This window comes from Zonotrichia leucophrys, chromosome 6, assembly GCF_028769735.1.
Source record: "Zonotrichia leucophrys gambelii isolate GWCS_2022_RI chromosome 6, RI_Zleu_2.0, whole genome shotgun sequence".
NCBI classification, from domain to species: domain Eukaryota; kingdom Metazoa; phylum Chordata; class Aves; order Passeriformes; family Passerellidae; genus Zonotrichia; species Zonotrichia leucophrys.
Genome location: NC_088176.1, coordinates 33,464,823 through 33,491,334, shown reverse-complemented (window position 1 = coordinate 33,491,334; position 26,512 = coordinate 33,464,823). Strand labels below are relative to the sequence as shown.

The 26,512-nt window shown below is 45.2% G+C and overlaps 1 protein-coding gene and 2 non-coding genes across 7 annotated transcripts in view; all 3 read left to right on the top strand.

Moving 5' to 3' along the window:
- The first annotated feature begins 5,179 nt into the window (after window positions 1-5,179).
- CCAR1 (cell division cycle and apoptosis regulator 1) overlaps window positions 5,180-26,512 on the top strand; it is a 34,102-nt gene continuing 12,769 nt past the window's right edge. Inside the window, exons 1-16 of one of the 5 annotated variants that reach the window (XM_064716192.1) lie at window positions 5,180-5,259; window positions 6,119-6,237; window positions 12,784-13,034; window positions 13,801-13,845; window positions 14,526-14,558; window positions 16,216-16,409; window positions 17,310-17,424; window positions 17,495-17,684; window positions 19,339-19,471; window positions 19,750-19,911; window positions 20,949-21,174; window positions 22,157-22,270; window positions 23,104-23,270; window positions 24,013-24,223; window positions 25,029-25,112; window positions 25,761-25,946. In XM_064716192.1, the coding sequence (XP_064572262.1) occupies window positions 5,216-5,259; window positions 6,119-6,237; window positions 12,784-13,034; window positions 13,801-13,845; window positions 14,526-14,558; window positions 16,216-16,409; window positions 17,310-17,424; window positions 17,495-17,684; window positions 19,339-19,471; window positions 19,750-19,911; window positions 20,949-21,174; window positions 22,157-22,270; window positions 23,104-23,270; window positions 24,013-24,223; window positions 25,029-25,112; window positions 25,761-25,946 (2,274 nt within the window). In that variant the 5' untranslated portion in view covers window positions 5,180-5,215. Of the gene's footprint in view, window positions 5,260-5,408; window positions 5,532-6,118; window positions 6,238-12,783; window positions 13,035-13,800; window positions 13,846-14,525; window positions 14,559-16,215; window positions 16,410-17,309; window positions 17,425-17,494; window positions 17,685-19,338; window positions 19,472-19,749; window positions 19,912-20,948; window positions 21,175-22,156; window positions 22,271-23,103; window positions 23,271-24,012; window positions 24,224-25,028; window positions 25,113-25,760; window positions 25,947-26,512 lie in introns of those variants that run through there. The other 4 variants (XM_064716194.1, XM_064716196.1, XM_064716197.1 and 1 more) reach the window with 4 other exon arrangements.
- LOC135450012 (small nucleolar RNA SNORD98) lies at window positions 21,562-21,625 on the top strand. Its single transcript, XR_010440922.1, has one exon. It is a non-coding gene; the product is annotated as a small nucleolar RNA SNORD98 (small nucleolar RNA).
- On the top strand, window positions 22,888-22,951 carry LOC135450011 (small nucleolar RNA SNORD98). The gene has a single exon (XR_010440921.1). It is a non-coding gene; the product is annotated as a small nucleolar RNA SNORD98 (small nucleolar RNA).

Sequence of the window (26,512 nt, the reverse complement as noted above, 5' to 3'; positions counted from 1 at the left end):
CTGCACTGCTACACATCACAGAACACCAGGATTTGCTGTTCAGCAGTGCTAATGTTGGTTCCTGCTGCTGATGGTTTACATTCAGAAGGGTATTCACCAAAATATTGGGGTTTCTGTGCACTCTGTATATCAGAGCAAGCAACACATTCAAATGTGATGTAAACACAAGCAAGGTAATGCTTCAGTGAGTGTTTTGGTTCAGGATGCAGCCTAGATAGTCTAAAATAAAATACCAGCAATCCCCATCTGTGTTTTTAATCTCAGACAAACTAAAAAAGTATTTAAAATGTGGAAATTTAAACCCAGCTATTTCAATAACCATTGGCTGGAGCACAGTTCCCAAGATGGGCCTCCAGTTCCATGTCCACTATTTACTTCTGGATACTCTTTTGTGGTACATACCACTGATACAAAATCCTTATTGTTAGCATTTGAGTTCTTGAAAATGTCCGTGTCTTTTTACACTTACAATCCTGCTGTCCCACGTGTACATCTCCATTTGTAACACAACTGGGCAGTCCTTCCATGCTGGTTGATCCTTAGGGAGTCCTGAATGGCTGCTGCAGCAGTGATGTGGCCTTTTCCCAGCTCAGAGCTGCAAACCTTTGTTTCCTGTGCTGTAAGAAGTGAGCAGGTGAGTTTCTCGTGAGCCCTGTGTTTTACACACGGGCTGTTTGTGCATGGGGATGGCTCAGTCCCTTCCCTGCAGGAATCCCTTCAGGAAATGAAGCACTGAGCCAGTGCCTCACCAAGCAACCCTCAGTGCTGAAGCCCAACTCCCCTCCAGCACAGCAGAAAGCCCTGCAAGGCCTCACCTGGATTGTGGATCCTTTAAGGGTGGGAGTTGTTGATTTTTTGTGCTGTTCTGTCAGGGGAAGGGGCTGTGAGCGGTTCAGGTGTGGCACTGCATAACAATCCTCCTCAGCCACAGCTCTGCCTGGGCAGGCACTCACCAGAATTCAAAAAAAGAGAGAAAGCCCAAGGGTGCTGTGTGTGGAGTGCTCTCAGCAGGGCTGTCAGGGGCTTGGAACCCCCAGAGAACACAGAATTCCCTTAACATGCAGCTGCTGTGGCACCTGAGCAGGCAGCAGCAATCACTTTTAGTGCTCCTTTGCTGTCTTGGCTCAGCCTTGGTGAGATATCCAAGTATTGTGGATGTTAAATGCCTGAACTAACACAGGACTCTGTGGCAAAAACTGGAATTGAAGGAGCTTGAGAAGAAAACCATTAAGGTGGTGCCTGCCTTCGATTAGAGAGCATTGAGGTGGCAGCATTGCTGTTCCTGTCCCTGCTGTCCCTGCCTGGCTCCTGTTGCACACAGAGGCTCTGGGGCTGCTCCTCCTGGCCATGGCAGCTGAACTGGCAGTCTGTCCTGCAGCAGGAACTGCTCTGTCTGTCTGTCTGTCTGTCCTGCAGATGGCAGGGGCTGAGCACTGTGGCAGGGTGGAAGGGAAATGGCTTCTCAGCCTCCACCTCCTGCTTCCCAAGCCATGGAGCTGAGGTTTTGAAGTGGTCAGGATGGTTCTCACTGCTCTCCTTTGTTGTGTGTGTATATTTGTGCCCTCACTGGGCTCTCGTGGGCTGGGTTACCCCAAGGAGAGAGCTGAGAACCCTCTCTGGGTGTGCAGGAAAACCCACAGCTGAGAGACAAACCCACAGCTGAGAGACAAACCCACAGCTGAGAGACAAACCCACAGCTGAGAGACAAACCCACAGCTGAGAGACAAACCCACACCTGAGAGACAAACCCACACACCTGAGACAAACCCACACACCTGAGAGACAAACCCACAGCTGAGAGACAAACCCACACACCTGAGAGACAAACCCACACCTGAGAGACAAACCCACACACCTGAGAGACAAACCCACAGCTGAGAGACAAACCCACACACCTGAGAGACAAACCCACACACCTGAGAGACAAACCCACAGCTGAGAGACAAACCCACACCTGAGAGACAAACCCACAGCTGAGAGACAAACCCACACCTGAGAGACAAACCCACACACCTGAGAGACAAACCCACACCTGAGAGACAAACCCACACACCTGAGAGACAAACCCACACCTGAGACAAACCCACACAGCTGAGAGACAAACCCACAGCTGAGAGACAAACCCACACACCTGAGACAAACCCACAGCTGAGAGACAAACACCACTGAGAGCAAAACCCCACGCTGAGAGACAAACCCACAGCTGAGAGACAAACCACACAGCTGAGAGACAAACCACAGCTGAAACCCAGCTGAGACAAACCCAACAGCTGAGAGACAAACCCACACACCTGAGAGACAAACCCACACACCTGAGAGACAAACCCACACCTGAGGGACAAACCCACAGCTGAGAGACAAACCCACACCTGAGGAACAAACCAAACCCACACCAAACCAAACCCACAGCTGAGGAACAAAGCCAGCACCCCCTGAAGGTGCTGAGGGCTTGACCCCAGGCCCCTGCTCCTGTGCTTCCTGGGCAAGTGAATTACAGCTCTTTTTTTTTCATGTGATCTTATGAAAATCGCCATTCACTTGGGTTTGAAGTTTTAAAATTCCAAGAGTAATAATATGGTTATAAAAATAGTGATATAATTAGGGTAATAATAATTTGAACAATTGGGATTAGGACAATATGAGACAATAAATACAAAGAGTTATGGACAGTTTGGGTGCCTTTTCTGGGCAAAATAAACCCGAAAAAGGAGCCACATTAACAGAGGATTAACCCTTAAAAACAACAGCCTGTTGCATATTCATATACTCCATACATGATGTATAAATTTTATTTGAACAAATTATTTTGTTTGGTCAGTGTCAATTTTTTTGTTCTGAATCATAATGGCATCTTCAGGGCTGAGCAAGGTGGGAAGAACTCGATAATGGAGCAATAAATTCTCTTTCTCTGAAAGATTCAGGGGTTTTGTGGCTGCTATTTTGGTGGGAGTCCTCTCTTTAAGAAAGGTCTCTCAGTATAGTTTCTATTTTAACATTATGTTATAACCTAAAACTATATTTAACACACTACTAAAAAAATGAATACAGCATAATTATCTAACATAACACAGATAACATTCATTTGAATATTTGCCAAAAGCCAATCAGAAAACACACATTTTTCACAATCTTCACAGATCCCAGAGCCCCCCAGGCTGGTGGGGACCCCAAACCATCACATCTTTGGTGGAAAACAAAGCCCAGGTTGGATTTCCCAGCACCTGCCCAGCTGGGTCTGGAGAACCTCCAGGGATGGGCACTCTCTCAATTCCTCCACTGAAAAAAAATTCTCTCTTTCATCAAGATGAAAAATTTCCTCTGTGCTTCTGGTGTCTATTACCTACAAAATAATTAAGAATTTAGTGATGCCATGACATATTTACTCATTTAAAACTTTGTCAGAAGTTTGTTCTCAATGCACTTAATTTTATTGCAGTATAGCAATAAAATATTGCAATATAGCAGAGCACAAAAGCTTTTCTGTCCTTACTCTGGGACTCTTAAAAACAACCAACCAACCAACCAAATAATTGTTACTTGCAGTCAGCTAAACCTGAGCAGGTTGGTTTAATTCTGTTACATCCTTCCTGTATTCTTGAGGGGTCTGGCCAGTTCAGAATATATATATATATATACATAAAATATATATTGTCAAATACTTTGTACAGCAGTATGCAATAAAGTTCAGCTTATTGTATTTCAGACTTGAATTTTGGATTAAATTGTCCAATGCACTTAAGAGATAGTCTGGGGGCCTGGAATGATTTTAAGAAACAAGACCAGAAGTGCAGATATTTTTCAGATATTTTTCCCTGCCACTTCCAGTACAGCTGTTTTTCACCCCAGCAGCGTGGTTTGCTTTGAGCAGAGGATGCAGAGACCTCAGCAATTCCAAAGGAATCATTGCTGTGCTAAAAATGGGCAAAACCTGCCAGGTCATGGCAGCAGTGTGAACCTGGGGAGGGAAGTACCAGAATGTTCTGCCTGAGGCACAGGAATCAGGGCTGTGGTTCCTCCTCTGGGGCTTTCCTTGAGAGCCTTTATTGTCTGATAGAGACAGCCTGGGCCAGAGGAGTGCAGAATACTCACAGCACTCTGATATTCAAAGTCCTGCAGCCTTTTCCACGTTTAATCTTGTCTCCAGGTTAGAGGGTACAGATTCTGCTTTGGTGAACTGGCTGAGCTGGATGGAGTTGTGCCAGGAAGAGACAAGGCATCAAATGTGCAGATTTTAAAAGTAAGAACTATGCTTCTGAGTGTAAAACATCTAAACCCTCATTTAATTTGAAATAGAATTTAAAAGGCAAAGGCAGATCTGTCTTTATGTATAAAGAACTAGCAGATGCTGGCAGAAATTTACTTGCACCTAGTGATCTCCTGCTTCTTTATCCAGATGCCTCCTACCAGATAACTCACCTCACTGCAAGTGAGTTTGATGCTGCTGCTTCAGGATTTTATTTCATCACCCACTTCTGTTTTTAATGACAATGTAACACTTCAAAGTCCTATTTTCATTTACGAAGCGCTGACTTAGTCTCAAACATAGGTAGGAATTAATGTCTCTATCTCGCTTCAAAACAAACTCTTGTGAAAAACTATTTATGTGATGGAAAGCTGTTTGTAACAACCCAAGGTCAGGGGTTCCATCAATGCCTGCATGAATCGGCCATTCACTCAAAGAGCCGGACTCGACGATCCTTTAAGTCCTTTCCAGCTCAGACTAGGAAAGGAGAGAAATTACTCTTGCCCAGAACTCCTGAACTGCTTACTGCACTGATCCTGGCTGCAATTACCGTCCCAAAGCATCTTAAGAGCTTTGATGTGTCTGTGGCGCGTCTGCCCTGCCCTCACCTCAGCTGACCCCCGTCCCCACAGAGCGGCCCGAACGTGTGTGCCGGCTACGGGAGGGGGCTGAGGGTGCCTATCTCGGACAGGGATGGGGCCCGCTGGGTGTGTGTGAGCACTGCCAGCCCCGGTGGGGCGGAGGGGCCCGCACAGGGACCCCGAACCGTGCCCGAGCCGTGCCCGGGCCCGCGCTGCCCTCAGGGCGCTCCCGCCGCAAGATGGCGGCGCCGCGGCCCCGCCCCGCCCGCCTCGCCCAAGATGGCGGCGCGGCCCCGCCCCCGAGCGCGCGGGCCCCGCACGCGGCCGGGCCGGGCCGGGCGCGCGCCGCCTCGCGCGGTCGCAGGCGTGACGTAGAGCGGGGCAGGGGCGCATGCGCGGGGCGGGCGGCGATGGCGGCGGCGCGGGCCCGCGCAGGTACGGCGGGCGCGGCGCGAGCGGCCGGGGGCGCGCGGGGCCGGGGCTGCCCCGGAGCGGGGCCGGGCAGGGCCGAGCGGGGCGGCGGCGGCACCGGCAGCGGCACCGGGGGGAAGGAGGACACGGAGGAAGGGGAAGGGGCGGGAAGGCCCAGCTTCCCGCCCGCCCGGCCCGGCGCCGCCGCCTCCGCCTCCCCTTGCCTTTCTGCCGTGCGGCGCTTTCCGGCGGGCGGCGGGGCCCGCACACGCGGCCGGCAGCGGAGCCTGCCCGGGGTAAAGCAGCTCTGGCGGGCCCCGGGGGAGGCGGCGGGGCCGGTGCGGGCCCGGCCCGGCTCGGCTCGGCCCGCGTGGTGGCCGGGCCCGGCCCCGCCGTGCGGAACGCGAGCGCTGCCCGGGCACGGCCGGGGAACAAACGGCGAATGTGAACTCGGGGGCCGCACAGGCACCTTCCTTTCCCGGGGCCTGGGAATGGGAATTTTCGCGTTTTCAGACGCGTTTGTCCCGGTTTTAGAAGTGGGAGATGGCGATCGGGCCTTGGGAATATAAAATAACTTGCCTTACAACTTTCTGCGTTCCTCATCCACGACGCATGTTCCCCACCAGGCTTTAGGGATGTAAAACTAATATTTGGAGACTTTTTTTTTTGCGTGTGTGTTTTTTTCTTTTCTGATTTTGACTTTTGATTTTTATGGTTTGGTTTGGTTTTTTTTGTCGTCTGGGGTTTTTTTTTTGTGTTTTTGGTTTTTTTTTCCTTGCCCTAGGATTAAAATAACCTGCCGGTATTTGTTTCAAAGATTGCAGCTGCATTTTATTTTATTTTATTTTATTTTATTTTATTTTATTTTGTTTTATTTCCCTAGATTGCAATTACGGAAGATAGACACCCGGGCGGTTCTACCTTCTGCCATGGCTCAGTTTGGAGGACAGAAAAATCCCCCTTGGGCTACTCAGTTTACAGCCACGGCGGTGTCTCAGCCAGGTCAGTTTACACTCGGTGTTTGAGCCCTGACCCCTCGGGGATTTGGCGATTCCATTCTTGGCTGTGCACTTCAGAGTGGCACGGTGCTGACTGACTTATCCAAAGTCTATTTAGGTGCTTTAAATCGGGAGTTTTTTCCCGCAATGGAGACTTTAAAAGTCGTTTCCTGATGCTGTCTGTTGGTTTTGTTTGTTATTTGGGTTTCTTGAGGGGTGTGAGTAAAATCCCAGGTGAGTTTGTATTGATTGTTTCAGCCAATAAACAACATATCCAGTTAGTCATAGCCCAAGATGTGTAAATCAAATTACCTCCTATTAAATTACATGGTTCTGGCCTAAATAATACCAGCTCTAGTAAGGCATTACAGATTTCCTAAGTGCTGCCTGAGTTTCATTTCCTGGGCAGCCTGAATCGATGTTTACACATTATTTTATTCATTTGTTTTATTAATCGATTAGAAATAATCCATATCGTGGGAATTTGTTACTTGGGTGGGAAGGGAGTTATTTCTTTTTTAATGCTGAGTTAGAACTCAGATGTCCCTATAAGCAGAGGTATTGCTGGGTTTGGCATGGAGTTCATGTCCCAGCTCCTTTGTCAATGCCAGCCTGGCAAAGCTTGGGAATTGTGACCGTGTTCACAGGGGTCTGAGGATGAGGGAAGAGACAGGATCTGACTCCATGGTTCAGAGGGTTGATTTATTATTTTATGATATATATTACATTGGAACTATACTAAAAGAGCAGTAGAAAGGATTTCATCAGAAGGCTGGCTAAGCTAAGAATGGAAAAGGAATGGAATGATAACAGAGGTTTGTGTCTCAGACAGAGCCCGAGCCAGCTGACTGTGATTGGCCATTAATTAGAAACAACCACGTGAGACCAATCCCAGATGCACCTGTTGCATTCCACAGCAGCAGATAATCAATGTTTACATTCTGTTCCTGAGGCCTCTCAGCTTCTCAGGAGGAAAAATCCTAAGGAAAGGATTTTCCCTAAAAGACCTCTGTGATGGGGAATGTGTGACAGTTTTGGAGGTGTGTGACATCTCTGGGGTGGGAATCCCTCTCCTGTCCTGACTCAGTTCCTTTCCCAAGGTAAATCCTGTGTCTGCAGTGATTCCCATGGCACTGCTGCACTCACACTGTGCATCCCAGGGAGTGACTGACTGCATCCTCTTCCTTCCCTGGGCTTGTTCTGCCCAGCTGCTGTTTCAGTGCATACTTGTTCCCCTGCTCTTTTAATCTTTAATACAAACCAAGAGCACAGGAAGCATCTTTTGGGAGGTGAGCAGTGCTCTCTGACCCTGCTGGGAGCTGAGGAACAGTGTTTGTGCTTGAGCTTGCCCCTTTCAGTGTGAAGTTGTGGCCTTCAGGGAGGCTGTATCCCCAAGGAGGAGGTGCTGAGAGCTCAGGTGTGCTGACCAGCCTCACCTGCTGCTCAGCACCCAAGAAATGGTGCAGATTGGCTTATCCTTGTGAACCTCAGTGATAGTAAACTCATTTTAGAAACATCCTTTCAGAGGGCTGGCCAAAGCTGTTGCATGTATTTATGCATGCCAGCTGTTTTTATCCAAGTGTCAGGTTCCTTCTCCAGAGCTTTGAGGTGCTTGGCTATGAGGGAAGGAGATCTGGATTTTTGTAACACAAACAACATGATATATGGTTATTTTCAAGCTCTCTGAAGCAGTGAGTGATGGTGCTAGAAACCCAATTTGATTGTTACAAAAAAGGTAGGATCAGTGTTGGGGGTTTGTGTTTTTCATTGTTTTGGTTTAGGGATTTTTTTAAAATTTCTGATGTGGAGGCTGTCTTGGCCATCCCTGGTGAAGAAGTAACTAAATGAGTGAAAGCTGTTAATTATTAAGGTGTGGCACACTGGTTGTGGACTGAGGGCTGTGTAATGAAGGGTCTGTGATCCCTCTGGGAGGGTTTATTAATTACTCTCTGAGGAATTAGAAGAGGGATGTGCAATTCCAGGTGCCAGCAGAGATGGATGTGTGAAGGGAAACTCCTACATGGAACACAGTGAATTTTTGCCTGCTCCTCATCTCATGCTTTTGTGCATCACAAGGCTAAAACCAGAATAAAGCCCCCACTGTGGTAGCTGAGCATTGTTAAAGAATAGATTAAATCATGCCTACTACAGAAAATGACTTTAACTTGCATAATGATGCAAAGGAGAATTCCCTCCTCCTCTCTACTTTTCATTTTTGTGTCCCAGTGCTTGCCCTGTGCATGGCTGTGGTGAAAAGCTGTGTGGTTTTATGGAGCTGTGGTGCTGGGGGGTGCTGGCCCTGCTGTTCTGCCTGGTTGTGAGGATTTCATGGTGCAGGGATGGTGCTGTTCCTGCTGCTGGCCCTGAGTGTCAGCCCCTGAGGAGCAGGAGCTGTGCACAGGGTGCTGCTGCCTGTAAACACATTTGTCCCCTGACAAATGAGCCTGCTCTGTGTGTGTGCCTGTTAAAGGAGTAGCTTGTGTGGTGTTTGTGTTGCAAGTGTGTGAAGCTTGGAAGCCCAAGGCCACAATGTCACCATTTCTGACAGCTGTGAGCAGTGTCCCAAGCCCTGCATGGGGCACTCCTTAACTGTGATTCTAATAAATCCACATCACTGACCGAGGGGACATCTGTAGCTCTGTATTTTGAAGATGCTTCCCTAACTTCTAAGGATCTTTAGGGTTTAGATGTAGGAAGAGGGATACTGAATACTGTCTTTGTGTTGGTTGCAGTGTCTATAACCTCACCCAGAGGTGCAGCCTGGAGCCCAGGTTCTGTCTGAGCCTGCCAGCTGGAGGTGCCACTCAGTGTTTGGTGCCAGGGGGGGTTGTTTGCCCTGCATCTGAAGGAAGGCATCTCCATCACTACTTACTGAGATGATTGCAAACCCTGAGATGCTGTTGTTTGCCACTGCAGATGCTTGTGGCAGTCAGCTGTGGATTGCAGACTCAGCCTGATTCATTCTCTTTCTCTTGTTTTTCTGTGTGATTTTTCCTTTTTGTTCTCTTTCTTTTTTCTTTTTTATTTTTAACTAGTAATGCAAACTCAGTTGCCTAATTAATTGGAGCCTGTTTGACCAAGATGAGTACACAGATGAAAGGCAGTCAGATGAAAGTCCTGGAATACTTTGGGGCAAATCAGTGGCAACAAGATCCAGCTTTGAGAAACTTGTTACTACAGGTGTTATCTTCTGAGAGGATCTTGGCTGCCTTTTGTCTTTGCCCTTTCTCAGTAGGTTGATCTGCAGTGTTGTAGACTATAGATACCCAGTTAATATTAAATGCTCAGTGGAGATGGCAAAATTTCTTAGTTTTTTTCTTAGTTGACAAAATGGGATAAGGGTCTTAGGGTGGGCTGGGAATTGCTTGAGATAATTCTGGGTTATGCTGAAGTGGAAATTGCCATAGTGATGCTGAATAGTCCCAGGATCTGGTTTAGGGAGTAGGCATTTTTGTTGGTACACAAAGTAGGAGAAAACTTGTGAAATTTTTTTTTTGTAATGCTTCCCACCTCCATCCCCCTGTGCTGGGACAACTTTGGGATGGAACTTTGGACTGAGTGACAGTAGCTGGCATAGTCACACACGTTCAAAGGTGACAGCAGGCAGCAGATTGCTGCACTAATGGGAATTTCTGCTCGGTGTGTGGAAGGAAGAGGGGAAAGATGAATGCACTGACTGAGCCAGCAGAGTGTTCCAGCCAAGAAAAGTCCCAGGATACAGCAGCCAAGCTTGTAAATTGTATTTAAAGGTGTGCTTAAGGTGTGTTAAGTGAGACAGTGGTGAGGGTCCAGTTGAGGGTGTCCTTCTGGATGGTCCAAGCTGCACATTCAGATTGCAGCTGGTGATCAAGCAGGAGGCAGGAGGATGAAGACAGTGGAGGGTTTGTCAGGAGAGAAGCCTCAAATTTTGTTTGCTGGCTTCTAAAGAAATGCAAATTTTGGAATTTTCCAGGGGGGAAAGTTAATGATATGCTGTACACTGTAGAATGCTTGATTTCACTTTTAAAATCCTGTTACTTCCTGAAATGCTTGTGTGGCAATATTTGATAGAGATCATAGTGATAGGAATTATTTTCAGTGCTGTTTATGTATTTCATTCCAAAGTTATGAGATGATCAGTGCCATCAGCAGGGTCTGCTCTGCTGGAAAGGGCAGTGTGCTGTGGTGGGAAGGGTGACATTATTATTCAGGACCTGTGGAGGGGTTCAGCATTATTTATGGTGACAGTCACCAGCTACAAGCAGGGTTTTACAGCATCCCTGGGTCAGGAGTGAAAGGTTCCCTTTGCATCAGTAGGAACAGAGCACAAACTCTGCAGGAACACTGTAAATCTGTTCCTCATTCCCCTGTGTGTCTGAGGGCTTTGGAAGAGAGAAGAGCTGTGTTAATCCTGAATGTTGCTCAGTTCTGAAGATGGCTGCCTGACCTGTTTTTGCTGGCAGTGTGTTTCCCTGCCCAGTTTCTCTCTGGTTTTATTTAAACATGTGCACTAGGCTGATAGTTTAATGAAGTGATATTTGATCATGCAGCTGCCCATAACTTTTTACAAAACTCCTGCCAGAGAGGGAGCAGGTTTCCAGATAGGTTTGCAGCTTTTTGCTGAGATTTGCATTTTGCAGGGCTCTTTGTCACCCAGGAGATCCCTCTGTAAACCTTGAGCATACCTTGTCCAGAAGCACAGCCTGTGCATAGCTGCTCCTCATGATTTGCTTATGTTCTGTGGTGAATTAAAAGCCAGCATGACAATAAAATAAACAAATCTTTCCTTCTGGGCAGCACAAACCCCTCCTATTGAGAGCTGCAGAGAGCTTGAGTCCCCTTATACATGCAGACTGATTAAACTCTGTTGTTCCAAGCTGCTCCTTCTCCACCAGCCCCCCTTCACAGGGCACAAAGACAGCACTGAGTGAGGCAAAAACTTGGTGATTTCAGAGCACACTTTCCATGAGCCTCTGTTTCACAGATGCTGTTACAGTAAAGCTTTCTCTTGCCCTCAACAGAATGCAATGTATTCATTGACAGAGCACAGCAGCAATCTTCGTTTGGCTCATCCAAATAAAGGTTGTCCAAGGAAGTACACGGGGGAGGGGGTGGGTGCAGGTGGAGATGACAACTACAGAGCTGGAAAATCATGAGCATGGAAGCAGAGATGTGTAATGGTCTCTGCTCCCCTGCTGTGGGTCACTATTGGTAGATGAATTTAGAAGAGAAGCTTGGTAGATGAATTTAGAAGAAAAGCCTCTGTGACCGTGTTCACAGGGGTCTGAGGTTGAGGGAAGAGATGAGGATCTGACTCCATGTTTCAGAAGGCTGATTTATTATTTTATGATATATATTACATTAAAATGATACTAAAAGAATACAAGAAAGGGTTTCATCAGAAGGCTGGCTAAGAATAGAAAAGCAAGAAGAATAACAAAAGTTTGTGTCTCGAACAGAGAGTTTGAGCCAGCTGACTGTGATTGGCCATTAATTAGAAACAACCACATGAGACCAATGACAGATGCACCTATTGCATTCCACAGCAGCAGATAATTATTGTTTGCATTTTGTTCCTGAGGCCTCTCAGCTTCTCAGGAGGAAAAATCCTAAGGAAAGGATTTTTCAGAAAGTATCATAGCTACAAGCTTGGTAGATGAATTTAGAAGAGAAGTTAGTGGGCTGTGATGCTTTGTGTTGAATTTGGGAAGTTGATCCACTGTAGGAGTGTTGGGGAGTGGGACAGTCAGGACGTACAGAAATGAGAGATTTTTTTGAAGTTAGGTTGTGGAACGTGGGGTTTATTGCAATGGGCCTGGGTGCAGGGCCCTGCTGGGAGCTGCCAGACACAGCTGGAGCAGGATGAGAGAAGAGAGGGGCAGAGAGGATGAGAGGGTGAGAGAGAAAAAGGCGTAAGAGAGTGAGGTTCCCATTACAGTACAATAAATCTTCTGTGTTGAATATTCTGATTCTCACTAACCAATCTAGTACAATATACAAATCCTATAGCATTTCCATACAGCCTGTAAGAATCACTGCATTACCATACTGTGCTACATTTTAAACCCTAAAAACTCCTCTTTGGGCCCCTTCTGCCAAGCTGTAGGGTCTGCTCTGACCCTTGGGCCTGTCTGCAGGCAGAGGGTGTTGTTCCATCAAAAGGGGATTGCTTTCAGTTTGGCTACATCATTGTTTTCCAGTTGTTCAGTAACTGAGGGATCTCAAAGCTTGCTTTCATTTCAATCTGGCTTATAGTTTCCATATTCTCAAAATCTTTTGCCAGGCAATCATATTTGTAAGGCTTTCCTGTTCCATCTTCCCCACCACAATGGTCTCTGCTCCTCTGCTGTGGTTCACTAGATGAATTGAGAAGAAAAGCTTGCTGGATCAGTTTAGAAGGGAGGGTGTTGGGATGCGATGCCGTGTGCTGTATTTGGGAAGTTGTTTCCCACCTCGGTGCTCGTGGCCGAGGCGAGCGCCGCGCGTCCTGCGTGAGGCGAGGCGGGCCGGCCGCGGTGCTGCGGGCGCTCACCGGCCGTGTCCCCCCTCCCTTCCCTCCGTGTCTCCGCAGCTGCCCTGGGCGTGCAGCAGCCCTCGCTGCTGGGAGCCTCCCCGACCATCTACACGCAGCAGACGGCGCTGGCAGCCGCGGGGCTGACCACGCAGAGCCCCGCCAACTACCAGCTGAGCCAGAGCGCCGCGCTCCAGCAGCAGGCGGCAGCCGCGGCCGCGGCCCTGCAGCAGGTAAAGCACCCACCGCGGCCGGCGCTGCCCGAACTGCGGCCGGCTAAAGGACCCAGGAGGAAAGGAGAATGGCAAATGGTGAACATCGCAGTGTGAACCTGTCTCTTATCCATGGCGGGATGGGCGGGATAGATGGCAGAGGTGGAGTTCGTCAGGGGGAAGTTGGGATGGGGAGGAGCTGAGTTGTAGCGCTTTGGGAGAATGGGGGTGCTGTGTCTAAGCTGAGAATCTCAGTATCTCCCATCTCTCTCTCTATCTATACATATCCTTTATGGGATTTTGCATGATTTTGTAATGTGCCTTAAATACTGTCTTAAGCATCAGGCTTAACCAAAATTGCTGACTTTAGCTAGAAAGAGAATTAGTGGGAAGTTGGGCTGTAGAGGAGCCGATTTTTAGCCCTTTGGGAGAATGGGCTTTGCCTCATCTAAACTGAGAATCTCAGTATCTCCCACCTCTCTCTCTCTTTATATATATCTATCCCCTTTATGGGATTTTGCATGGTTTTGTAATGTGACTTAAATACTATCTTAAGCATCAGGCTTAACAAAAATTGCTGACTAGCTAGAAGGAGAACATCAGGGCCCACTCTAAAGGCTCAGAATAATTGTTATGAAAATTATATACATTGATATGATGAAAATTATATATATTGACATTATGAAAATTATATACATTGACATTATGAAAATTATATACATTGATATTATTAGTTATTTTTAAATTAAATTTGTTAAAGGTTAATTGCTTTTATCTAGAACTCGCTAAGCAGGTAACTTATATTTGATGTTGTTGCAGTAATAATTCTCCTGTTTATGAGATATTTTGCTTTTATCTGTTTCAGCAATATTCACAACCTCAGCAGACTCTCTATAGTGTACAGCAACAGGTTTGTCTGATTCTTACTGTGTACATCACAAATAACTTTAAAATAATGTTGATTGTGTGTCTTGTAGGATTTGTCTCCGAAATCATCCTCATGTGGGAAGTTGTTAAAGAAACTTAAGTAACATAAAGAAACTTTGTGTGGCAAAAGAGAGCTTGAAGTTCATAAACTTGGAAAGATGTGTGCAGAATGGAAACCTGCCTACCTTCCTGCAAAAACAAATTTTAGAAATACTTTCTGTTCCATGTGTAAATGATTTTCTGCTGAACTTTGCTCCAAACAGGGCCGTGTATTTTAACTGCTGGAAAGACGCTGTCCAAAAACGTTCCCTTTTGGATTTTTATTATGATCTTCTAACTTAACAGGATTTTTAAAAAGAATAAAAGTACAAGGGAATTACATGCCTAAGTTGTTCCAGCTGCCAAAATTTTTTTGGTATTGCTATTAACTTTCAGTTAAAAAAAAAGTAGTATTTCTCCTTTCTGTATAAACCTGGGTTATACAATCTCAAAACTAACCCCAGAGGCACAGTTTTACAGATGTGCAAACTGCTGAAATGACCAAGCCCTAAAAGACTATTAACTGACTCAGATTAAGCAAAAACTCTTACTTGTAAAGAAGAGGTAGAATTGTACAATTTCCTTAAGCATATCAAATTAATTTATAACTTTATTTATTTTAAGTTGCAGCAACCTCAGCAGACCCTTTTAACTCAGGTTAGTTTGGCTTTATTGTTTGGTCTTCATCCCCAAACACAGATAATGCAAGAGTGCAAATTTGTGACATCTTGGTATTTTAATCTGTAAAATGAACTAATATGAATGAACATTTTATTGGTACAGGTTTATTTTATCCAGATGTTAAAATATGCATAGCCTTGGTTTCAAAAATTAATAGCAACCACTCTTCCTTAATCTTGAAGGGAACATGTGTGTTGATGATATTTTAATTTTTTTTTTGTTTGAACTTCAAGTGTCCATTTGTTTTGCAGTAAATAACAAATGGGGAAAATCTTTCTCTTCTCTGTGAAGGAATTTAATTTCCTGTATTAACAGTGTGTGTATAAAGAGATTTAAAACGAACCTTGCTGAGCTTGACGGGTTAACACATTGCAAATTCCTCTAGTTCCATTTTCACTTGAACTTTTAAACAGGCTTTAAAAAGGTAAAAATGTTTGACTTGATTTCATTATCTTAACTGTGTTCTGCTTTTGTAAGGGGAGTACATGACCTGCTGAGCTAGGGAAGGGTTTGTGTTGTCCTCAGCCTTTACTGACTTCTAATTCCAGGTGGGATTTAAATGCAGAATGACCTCTTGAGCATTTATTCCTAGCAAAGCTGGGAATTTATCTCCAGGCCCACTGTGTGTGTTGCCTGTAGGCAGTAATGCATCTTCATGCTTTTTGTCTGGACAAGGTACATTTTGTAGACAGTGATGCATCTTCATGCTTTTTGTCTGGACAAGGTACATTTTTGAGGGAAGCTGACTCTTACAAAAAGGGATAAACAAAACCAGTCTTCATTAAAGTAAGAAACATATCATCTTCAAAAAAACCAACAACCCGACAAAAACCACAAGAAACTTCCACCATCTGAAATATCTGTTCTAGGTGCTTTAGTTAAACTGCAGTTTGTGTGGCTGGAGGAGCTGCTCCCTGGCAGTGGCAGCCGAGCCAGCCCTGAGCTTTGCTCTGTTTTACCTGAAATGTCAGTTCTAGGTGCTCTACTCACTTTAAACTGTTATTTCTGTGGCTGGAGGAGCTGCTCCCTGGCAGTGTGAGAGCACTGAGTGTTCCTTTGTTTTACCTGAAATGTGCATTCTAGGTGCACTAATGAAGTTAAACTGTTATTTCTGTGGCTGGAGGAGCTGCTCCCTGTCAGTGGCAGCCGAGCCAGCCCTGAGCGTTGCTCTGTTTTACCTGAAATGTGCATTCTAGGTGCTCTAATGAAGTTAAACTGTTATTTCTGTGGCTGGAGGAGCTGCTCCCTGGCAGTGTGAGAGCACTGAGTGTTCCTTTGTTTTACCTGAAATGTGCATTCTAGGTGCACTAATGAAGTTAAACTGTTATTTCTGTGGCTGGAGGTGCTGCTCCCTGGCAGCATGGCAGCTGTGCCAGCCCTGAGCGTTGCTCTGTTTTACTTGAAATGTCAGTTCTAGGTGCACTACTCATTTTAAACTGTTATTTCTGTGGCTGGAGGTGCTGCTCCCTGGCAGCATGGCAGCTGTGCCAGCCCTGAGCGTTGCTCTGTTTTACTTGAAATGTCAGTTCTAGGTGCACTAATGAAGTTAATCTGTTATTTCTGTGGCTGGAGGAGCTGCCCCCTGTCAGTGGCAGCGGTGCCGGCCCTGAGCGTTGCTCTGTTCTGCCTGCAGCCGGCGGTGGCGCTGCCCACCAGCCTGAGCCTGTCCACGCCGCAGCCGGCAGCGCAGATCACCGTGTCCTACCCCGCCCCTCGCTCCAGCCAGCAGCAAACGCAGCCCCAGAAGCAGCGAGTCTTCACGGGAGTGGTCACCAAGCTGCATGACACCTTCGGCTTTGTGGATGAAGATGTCTTTTTTCAGCTTAGGTAAGCTGTGAGCGCTCACCTGCGGATGTGATCACTTTGGGATCCATCACTTTGTGATGCTCTCAGGTAGTCAAAGGTGGAGATGGTTGCACACTAATTCTGTGTGCAGTACTGTGTTGTTTTCATTCAGCAGTGAAAGTCAGAGAGGTTAACAGATGTCTGAGGTTCTTTGTGGTGCTGTTCACAGGAGTCCCAGAACGAGGGAAGGGATGAGGATCTGACTCCATGTTTCAGAAGGCTGATTTATTATTTTATGATATTAAAACTATACTAAAGGAATAGAAGAAAGCGTTTTATCAGAAGGCTGGCATGCAAGAAGTGGAATGATAACAAAGGCTTGTGACTGACTGAGAGTCTGAGCCAGCTGACTGTGATTGGCCATTAATTAGAAACAACCACATGAGACCAATCCCAGATGCACCTGTTGCATTCCACAGCAGCAGATAACCATTGTTTGCATTTTGTTCCTGAGGCCTCTCAGCTTCTCAGGAGAAAAAATCCTAAGGAAAGAATTTTTCATAAAATGTGTCTGTGACAGTGCTTCGTGTGAACTTTTGAATTTTTTTAATACAAAGCCCAAAGCTGGGAGACCCAGGGGTTACTAGCTTCATGTAACAGAAAATTGCAGAATTTGTGGGTGATTAAAAGCACAAAACCTACTGTCTGCATGTCTTAACTTGGTGCTGTTTGGGGAACTTTTCCCTTAGGGCCAAAGACAGGGAATTACTGAGTTCCTGTGCATACCTGAAGTAGGTAGCACTAACAGTGAATTTGGGGGTAGATTCTCTTCCTGCAAGCTTTTTTTAATGAACCTTACCTACTTTCTCCTATCTTCAAATGAAACATGGAAAAAACCAAGCTAAAAAAGCCTCTCACACACATTTTCTGTAACATTTGCAGCGCTGTCAAAGGCAAGACCCCTCAGGTGGGTGACAGAGTTCTGGTAGAAGCCACGTACAACCCCAACATGCCGTTCAAATGGAACGCCCAGAGGATCCAGACCCTGCCCAACCAGGTGGGTGTGGGGCAGGTGCCGGGGCGGGGGCTCAGCTGCAGCTCCCTGCTGACCCTCGCTGTCTCCCCAGAACCAGAGCCAGGCGCAGCCGCTGCTGAAGACGCCGCCGGCCGTGCTGCAGCCCCTGGCCCAGCAGACCTTCGGCGTGCAGGCCCAGCCACAGCCACAGTCCCTGCTGCAGGCACAGATCTCTGCAGCCTCCATCACACCCCTGCTCCAGACACAGCCTCAGCCGCTGCTGCAGCAGCCACAGCAGAAAGGTGCTCCTTCAGTGAACTTCTGGGGGCTCACTGTGGTGGGAGTGACGGGGGTGGGACAGATGGAGAGCAGAGATCTCTGCAGCCAGGTCAGGAACTTGGGGTTTATTGCAGAGGGCCTGGGTGCAGGGCCCTGCTGGGAGCTGCAGCCACAGCCCAGAGCAGGCCCGAGAGAGAGAAAGAGGGGTAAAGAGAGTGGGAAAGAGGATGAGAGAGCGAGGTTCCCCTTACAATACTCTTCTGTCCTGAATATTCTAATTCTCACTAACCAATCTAGTACAAGATACAAATCCTAAGCATTTACATACAGCCTATAAGGATCACTACATTACCATACTGTGCTACAGTAATTTTAAACCCTAAAATCTCCTCTTTGGGCCCTTCTGCCAAGCTGGCAGGGTCTGCTCTGACCTTGGGCCTGTCTGCAGGCAGAGGGTGTTGTTCCATCAAAAGGGGATTGCCTTCAGCTGGCCACACCATTGTTTTCCAGCTGTTTACTAACTAAAGGATCTCAAAGCTTGCTTTCATTTCAATCTTGCTTATAGTTTCCATATTCTCAAAATCTTTTGCCAGGCAATCATATTTATAAGGCTTTCTTGTTTCATCTTCCCCAACAATTCTGGTGCTCAGTGGGTGATGGTTGTTTTCTTGTTAATCAGAGGGTGGAAGTAATAGCTGAAATAATGTGGAGGGGATTGGAAATGTCTTCCTGCACCTTTGTGCAAGGCACTTTGCCTGCGGTAGCTCAGAAATCACCTGGTTAGTGAAGTCCCCATGGACTCCTGTTCATGTTAAGATTTTGTAAGCCAAAAGCAAATTCAGTGTAATTTTTATCCTTTCTCAGACAAGTTGGGGAGTTGAAAGTATTAGTAGCAGTGCAGTCCTTCAGCATTTTCTGCAGTTTCCCACAAAATCAGGTCTCACAGTTGTGTTCTTAAAGCTGTTGTTTCTTTGCTTATTAATTTCAGTTAGCCAGGTGGGCATCTGAGAGAAGAAACACTGCCAAACATGGCAAATCTAAAACAAAGGTTGAGAAGTCTCTTGAACTTTGAGTGGCTAAGGAATCAGTGACAGAAGTGACAATATTAGGACTGGTCTTAACACAGTAAAAGCAAGGGCAGAAGAACCAAAGCAGAATTGTTTTGCATAAATGCTTACTGCAATTTAATTAGTCCTAGTTGTTCATTGGTGTTTAGTAACATTTGCTCCACTTAAATCACTTGCTGAAATGTCTCGAGGCAAAGGAATTACCTGCCGAGGGATTGGTGAGCAGTGTAATATATTGATTTAGGAATATTTTTTCAAGATGCCAGTTATTTTTATGTATGAATAGCCTTAAAATGAGGATTTCAGTTTTCCTTCAGTAAAATGAGTAGGTAGTAGTATATCTGTAATTTAAGTTTTTGGAAAGGCTTAGCTGTTTATTAAGATGAATTCTGTGTGCTTAGGTTATATTAGCTTCCATCTCAAGAAGATGCTTTTAACCAATTTCATTTGGATAGAGTGTCAGCTTGCCTCAGTGAAGAAAAGCTTAGGTCTCTTGAGTTTCTTAGGGGGGCTGTTAAAGGATAAATGTAAAATCAGAAAGTGAAGCAGCTGCAAGCAGCAGTGTTGGTGCTTGCCCCGTTGTGCATTGGTGCTGTCCATGCTGTTGCAGGTGGTTTGCTGCAGCCCCCAGTCCGTCTGGTTTCACAGCCACAGCCAGCCCGAAGACTCGACCCACCATCCCGATTTTCTGGCAGGAATGACCGAGGTGGAGACCCCATGCCAAACCGAAAGGATGACAGGAGGTAGGTAGACCAAACTGTGATCCATAAAGAGCTTTCCTCACCCAGAGCTGAGCTGCCTGCTCCAGAGTGGGTCAGCAAGAGCCACAAGTGGTGTTACCCTTAGGATTTAGTGAAGAGTTCTTATCTACCTGCAAGTGAGGAGTTGTGTTATCAGTTTGTCTTGTGAAGAGACTACTGAAACTTCTTCCCCTTTTTGAGCTGTGTCTGACAGCTGTGCTAGAAATCCCTTTGTGTTACACTTGCATAAACACTTCGTTGTGTGTGTTGTGTTGCTGCAGCCGCGAGCGGGAGCGGGAGCGGCGCCGGTCCCGGGAGAGGTCCCCGCAGAGGAAGCGCTCGCGGGAGCGATCGCCGCGGCGGGAACGGGAGCGCTCCCCGCGCCGCCCGCGCCGCGTGCTGCCCCGCTACACCGTGCAGTTCTCCAAGTTCTCCCTCGACTGGTACGTGTGCCAGTGTGCCATCGTGGCCAGCCCGCCCGTGTGGGAGTGCTGCGTGATGATCCTGACTCTTAACCTTTGTTAAATGAATTTTCCTTACTTTCTCCCATCTTTAAATGTAAAAAACCTAGCTAGTCAAGTATATAATGGCTAAGAACCTCATATGGTGAACTTGTTGGATGTTCTGTGTTGCTTTAGAGTGCTATTGCAAAATAGCTTTATTGCATTGCTTAGTGAATATTCCCTTGTTGGTTTTTGGCTGTTTGAAGGGCCTGGAAAGGCCCGGGGTGGCCTTGGGGCAGCCGCGTATCGAAGGACGAGAAGAGGCTTCAGTTCTTCTTTCGGTTTTTATGTTTATTAATTGTTTATCTAAAAGATTTTCTTTCGGCCCGACAGAGCTCTGCTCAGCAGCCAGCCATGAGCACACTGTGCTGCCCTCCGTACAGCCACCTATCTTTATACCCATGGTTACGTGTACAATATTTATCATTTTTCCCCAATACCATTTATTCTTATTGCCCAGTGCACTTTTAGTAATGACCAATCCCAAAGTGCCACCATCACCACAGAAGATGGAGGAGAAGAAGGACAGGACACGCCCCAATTCCTCCATCTTACTTCTCTAAACCCCCCTGTACAGAAATCCTAAACCCTGTGTTTCACTCTCTAATTAACCAATCCCTTCACCATTCACCCCGGTGAAACCCTCCTATCCTCATACAGGTGTCGTCTCCTGTGTAGGATCAAAGTCCAGCCACCAGACACTTCTGGAACATTCCAGGACTCCCGAGCCCCCCAAGGGTGGTCTCGGTGGCTCGGCATCTCAGGACTCAGATCCTGAGATCCCACATTCCCTAACATGCAGACCCCTGAATGGGAAGAGTGTTTAATAGTTACATTTTAAACTTCATCCATGACATTCAAACGTAATATTCTTGAGATGTTATATATCCAGCACCAAATATCCAGTGGTTGTATTGCCAGTTACTGCACCTCTTGAGTTGATAATTCTGTATCTTTACACCCTGCCTGTGTTGCAGCCGTAGCTGTGATATGATGGAGCTGAGGAGGCGTTACCAGAACCTGTACATCCCCAGCGACTTCTTTGATGCTCAGTTCACGTGGGTGGATGCTTTCCCTATGTCTAGACCCTTTCAGCTGGGAAACTACTGCAATTTCTACGTAATGCATAGAGAAGTAGATCCTATAGATAAGAACGCTGCTGTCCTCGATCCACCTGATGCTGATCATCTCTACAGTGCTAAGGTTTGTGTGCTTTTCCACTGATAGCACTGTTCATTAGAAGTTTTTTTATCAATAGGATGCAAAAGGGGGTGTAACTGAACTGAAGACATTCTGCAGCCATTTAAGCAAAGTACAGCGTTTTAAACTTTTCAGTAAAAAACTAGTACGTAGAGCTTAAAGAATCACAACTGAAATTGAGTTTTTCTGTTACTAGAGCTGTGCTCAATCTTGTGCTTACAGAGGGCTCTTCCATTGTCTGCACCCAGTTGCAGTGATGTGATTATAGGAAAGAAAGCCAGCTCCTGCAAGGTCTCTGAATGATTTCTTAGGCAATTCATTTTGAGTACTTAATGGAGTCCTTTTTATTCCTTCAATACGAACTTGATGGAAAATCTTGAAAGCAAGAAGGAGTGATGATGTTTTAAACCTATTCCATTGCTGAAATAATCTGTGGAAAAAAATAACTGAACTCTTTCTGTGCAGTTTGTGTTATTCTGTTTAGTGGTATTTTTGTTTCCTCATTTCCTGTTCATCTCAATATTTATTTTTTTGTTTGAAGTAGGTTGAGATCTGTCTTTAACATGTAATACTTCTAACACAGATTGGCAAAATCTCAGACCTATTTTAATGACAGACTTCAAATGGAATAGGTTTTAGGGAAATATTTTGATAAAGGGGTCTTTTATGCATGATTACAGCCCTTGATGCAGCATATTTTGACATTCACATAGAGAGACTTAACTAAGTTGCCTTCTGTGTGCAAAACCAGTAAAGCTCAAGTATCAGACATGCTGGTTTTTCAGTCTGTTTGTGCAGAGCAAGAGCTGCCTTTCAGAAGGCTGAGCTTCAGAACACAGTCAGTAACTGAGGAGGAGCATCCTGTTTTATCACACACCTGTTTGGGGTGTGGAGCAGCCTTGCTCAGTGTTGGTATGTGTGTTGGTGCTCGTTGTTGATCAGCTGCAGTGAGACCTCCACCAGACTGCTCTGACCTGCCCCACAGGTGATGCTGATGGCCAGTCCCAGCATGGAGGATCTCTACCACAAGTCCTGTGCTCTGGCTGAGGATCCCCAGGAGCTTCGGGATGGATTTCAGCATCCTGCTAGACTTGTAAAGGTAAATATGCTTCCATGCCAGACACTTGTGGCAAGAAAGGTTGGTTATAGAGCTTTGCTGGTTTTGACAGTAGGAGAGGAGCTGGTAGACAGCTGAATGATGATTTCATTTTTCCTCTGAAGAGACCTAGTTTATATGTCAATTCTTTTTCCTCTTAATAGGAGCTTCACATTTACTGCTTTGTTCCGCTTAGTCAAACTAAACCAATTAACTTTGTTAGCTGCTTTTTACAAGCACTCACTGATTTTGTAAGGGCTCAGCTGTGAAGAGAATACACGTGAAACAGCAGTTAAGCAGTTGTTGTGTTAAGTGAAACTTAACCATTAAACTGAAGGAGCTGTAAGTGCTGTGGTGTTTCAGGACAACAGACTTGTTTTGCAGTTAAATTCTAACTTACAGCACACAGGAATACTTTCATTTATAGGTATGATGCTCTTGTGGTCTCACCTTCTGTAGCTTTTCTTCTTCACTTTTAAGCAGGCTCATCTCTAAATGTGTATCAGAGTTAAGGCACCATTTAAGTTACTGTCTGTCTTTTGGGTTAGAAAGCTTTGAATTGCAAAGGGACAAGCCTGTACCAGTAAACAACCCTGATGGAAAATCTTGAAAGCAAGAATGAGTGATGATGTTTTAAACCTATTCCATTGCTGAAATAATCTGTGGAAAAAAATAACTGAACTCTTTCTTGACTGATTTTCATTTTCAGATTTCAAAGTAATTTCACGATTTACTCACGGATTTCAGTGTGTGTGCTATGAAATATTCTTTGCACTTTGGGAAAATGACCTTCTAACCCCTAGCAGGGGAACATTCAGAAGCCTCTTTTTGTCTAGTTTTTAGTGGGTATGAAAGGCAAAGATGAAGCTATGGCTATTGGAGGCCACTGGTCCCCCTCACTGGACGGGCCTGACCCAGAAAAGGACCCCTCGGTGCTGATAAAGACGGCAATTCGCTGTTGCAAGGCTCTTACAGGGATTGACTTAAGTGTGTGCACGCAATGGTAAGTACTGCATACTGCTCTGCACTGCCAAGTTCAATGTAGAAATAAATACTTGTCTGTTACCAGGACTTAAAAAAACAAAACAAAACAAAAAAGGCTGGAAAAACCCTTTTTTCTTTGTCAACTGCTCTTGGTAGTTCAGGTGAACTACTCAAAGGATGTTCTGTTTGGTAATCAGCTTGATTGGTGCCAACTGTGCTGAATACTGCATTAAGAACTAATTAAAAATTCTGGGTTTATTTTGACATGTTATACTGTAATTTTTTTAATGAATGTGCGTTGAAAATATTTTTCATTTTGTGCATAGCTGGAGAGGATCGTCAAGAGAACTTCATTTCATTATTCTTTTGTTATAAATAAATAGCCGTTTGTTATACAGCCATATTTTCTCTTGATGAGTTTCTGTCCTGCATTAACACTCACTGTGGTTGTACCAATACCAGGAAAGCCTATTGTATGCTAAATTTGAAGTTCTTCCACAACTTCTGTTTGCACATAAAACCTGCTTGGGCTAAACAACGAGTTTTATGAATAGCATTTTGTCGATTTTCCTCCTTTTCAGTCGCGATACCTCTTTACAAGTGTGCCAGAAGAGAAAATATGGCTCCCATAATTTTTTTCTTTAGATAAACCTCAAGGTCTTGCAGCAAAATTTCTTTACTTGATGTGCTACAAGTGATCTAGGCTCTTGAGAAATGTATTGTAGAATTTTTTTTCCAACATGCTTCTTCCCTTGCAACAGGTACCGTTTTGCAGAGATTCGCTACCATCGCCCTGAGGAGACCCACAAGGGGCGTACGGTTCCAGCTCATGTGGAGACAGTGGTTTTATTTTTCCCGGATGTTTGGCATTGCCTTCCCACCCGCTCAGAGTGGGAAACCCTCTCCCGAGGATACAAGCAGCAGCTGGTCGAGAAGCTTCAGGGTGAACGCAAGGAGGCTGATGGAGAACAGGCACTGAACGCTAATCCCTTTTTCTATTTCTGCTTCTCACAGGCACAGGAACACAGGCACAAAATGCACACCACACACTACACAACATACATACACAGGAGGAACATAACTGGTAACAATGACTGGTAAACCAGCTTTCAGCAGTGTAGTGGATGTTGCTTTTGGTTTTTATTTCAGCTAGTTCACTAACTGTAAATGTGTATGCTGATATCACAAACGGGATTAAATTGTGCTTACGATGCGCAGACATCTTTATCGTAGACGTAGTTGCTGGAATCTGGGACCAGTTGTTGAGTGAGATTCAGTTTATGAATAGCTGTCTTCAAACATTTTGCCATTTTCTGAAATTTCTAAATTCTCTCTCGTGGCCAGTTCTAATTGTGATATTTGAAATTGAACAAACATTAGTCCGAAACATCTGAATTTCAGGCCATGTGGCTGATCAGCATCTTGGAATAAGGGAAGGTCTGACTGAACAAAGAGTAATTTGGGGCATTTAAAATGTGGGGGAAGATCACCCGCTGTGTGGTTACTGGAGACCAGCAGTGTCTGTGTAACCCCAATATCCTTTGTGGTGTTGCTTATCACCCTTTTGTGTTCCACAGATCTGGCTTGTATTGGCTGAGTGGCACTGTGATCATTTATAAAGTGGTAGAATGTGTGTGTGAACTTGTCTAAATAATAACTTTAGGAGAAGACTATCTGAAACAGTTGTGACCTTGCACAGATCAGCAACAGAATTTTAAAAAATAACTGAAATGCTTTCAAGCTTTCTGAAGGATAATTTTGAAATTTTGTTTGTCAGGATGAAGAGGAAAAGGATGATGGGGAAGCTAAAGAGATCTCTACGCCTACACACTGGTCTAAACTGGATCCAAAAACAATGAAGGTAGCAAACACTTCTGAAAATTTGTGCTTTTTCACTTTTAAGACATGACCTGAAATGCAGCAGTGTGTTCCCTTAACTGAGCAGGAAAATTCAGTAGTGTTTTGCTGAATTTATAGGTACCAGATGTGGTATCACAGTGTGCAGGGATGACTCCTGGTTGTACAAAGTGAAAGCAGCTAACTAAATGTGTTCTGAACTTTGTGCAATTAAAGGATATCACCTATGGTACCTGAACTGGAAAACAAGAGTTCTGCTGTAATCTGCCAGATTACTACTTACACTAGGAAATGTGGGGTCTAAAATAGTTTAAAAATTGTACATTTTTGTACAATTACTGCCTTTTTAAACTCTGTCAGGAGACATAATAAAAACTTTCCTCGAAAGCAGTAGTAATAATAAACTATTTTACTGTAACAGAATCCTTTCCCTGCCTCTGTGAAAAGTTCCTCAGAAGGAAGTGTTTTGCAGAAAACATCAATTTAAATGCAGTGGGTTTTTTTGTATCAGTAACTATTAGTGTTTTTCAGCACACATTTAAAAAGTTCAGTTGACTTTTCAGAGCTGTTGATTTTTACCTCACTTTCTCTGCTAATCCAGTGTTCTGTGGTGTCTCTGCCTGCTGCCACTGACAGAATTTTCCTTTGCCAGGTGAATGACCTTCGCAAAGAGTTAGAGAGTCGAACCCTCAGCTCCAAGGGCCTGAAATCCCAGCTGATAGCTCGGCTGACAAAGCAGCTCAAAGTAGAGGAGCAAAAAGAAGAGCAAAAGGAGCTAGAGAAGTCTGAGAAAGAAGAGGAAGAGGAGGAGGATAGGAAATCTGAAGATGATAAAGAGGTTAGGATTTGGACATACTTGGTTTAAGTCTTAAGTACATATGAAATATATTAAATATTTGTATAAATATGCATAAGCACAAAAAGTAGAGGCATGTGCCTACTTCTGCTGGGATTTGTTGTTCTCAGGTTACTGTACAGGGAACTCTTGCTTGAATTGGGAAGAGCTCTTGGCCAGTTTCAATTATTTTGTGTCAGCCAAATCAGCTCAAATCTGCCACTGCACTAAGGGTGTCTGAATTAACATTTGACCTTAAATCTACGGAAAAATAAATGCAAGCCTCCTGAGAAAAGCCATGCTCAAGATGAGTGAACACACTTAACACTACCTTAACTCCTTAAACCTGCATGAAAAGCAGTTTTAGTTCTTTTTGCCTCTGTGTCTCACAGTCCAGCTTCTTCGTGTGGCAGATGGTTTGCTTGGGTTTGTTTGGGTTTGTTTTCCCTTATTATGAAGATTTAATCTTTGCTTTTGGGTACTTGCTGTGTACTGGAGTTTCTCAGTTTTGTGGTCTGTAGTTGCAGTGCCTGTCTGGTTTGCTTCTTCACAAAAATTGACAAAATCTA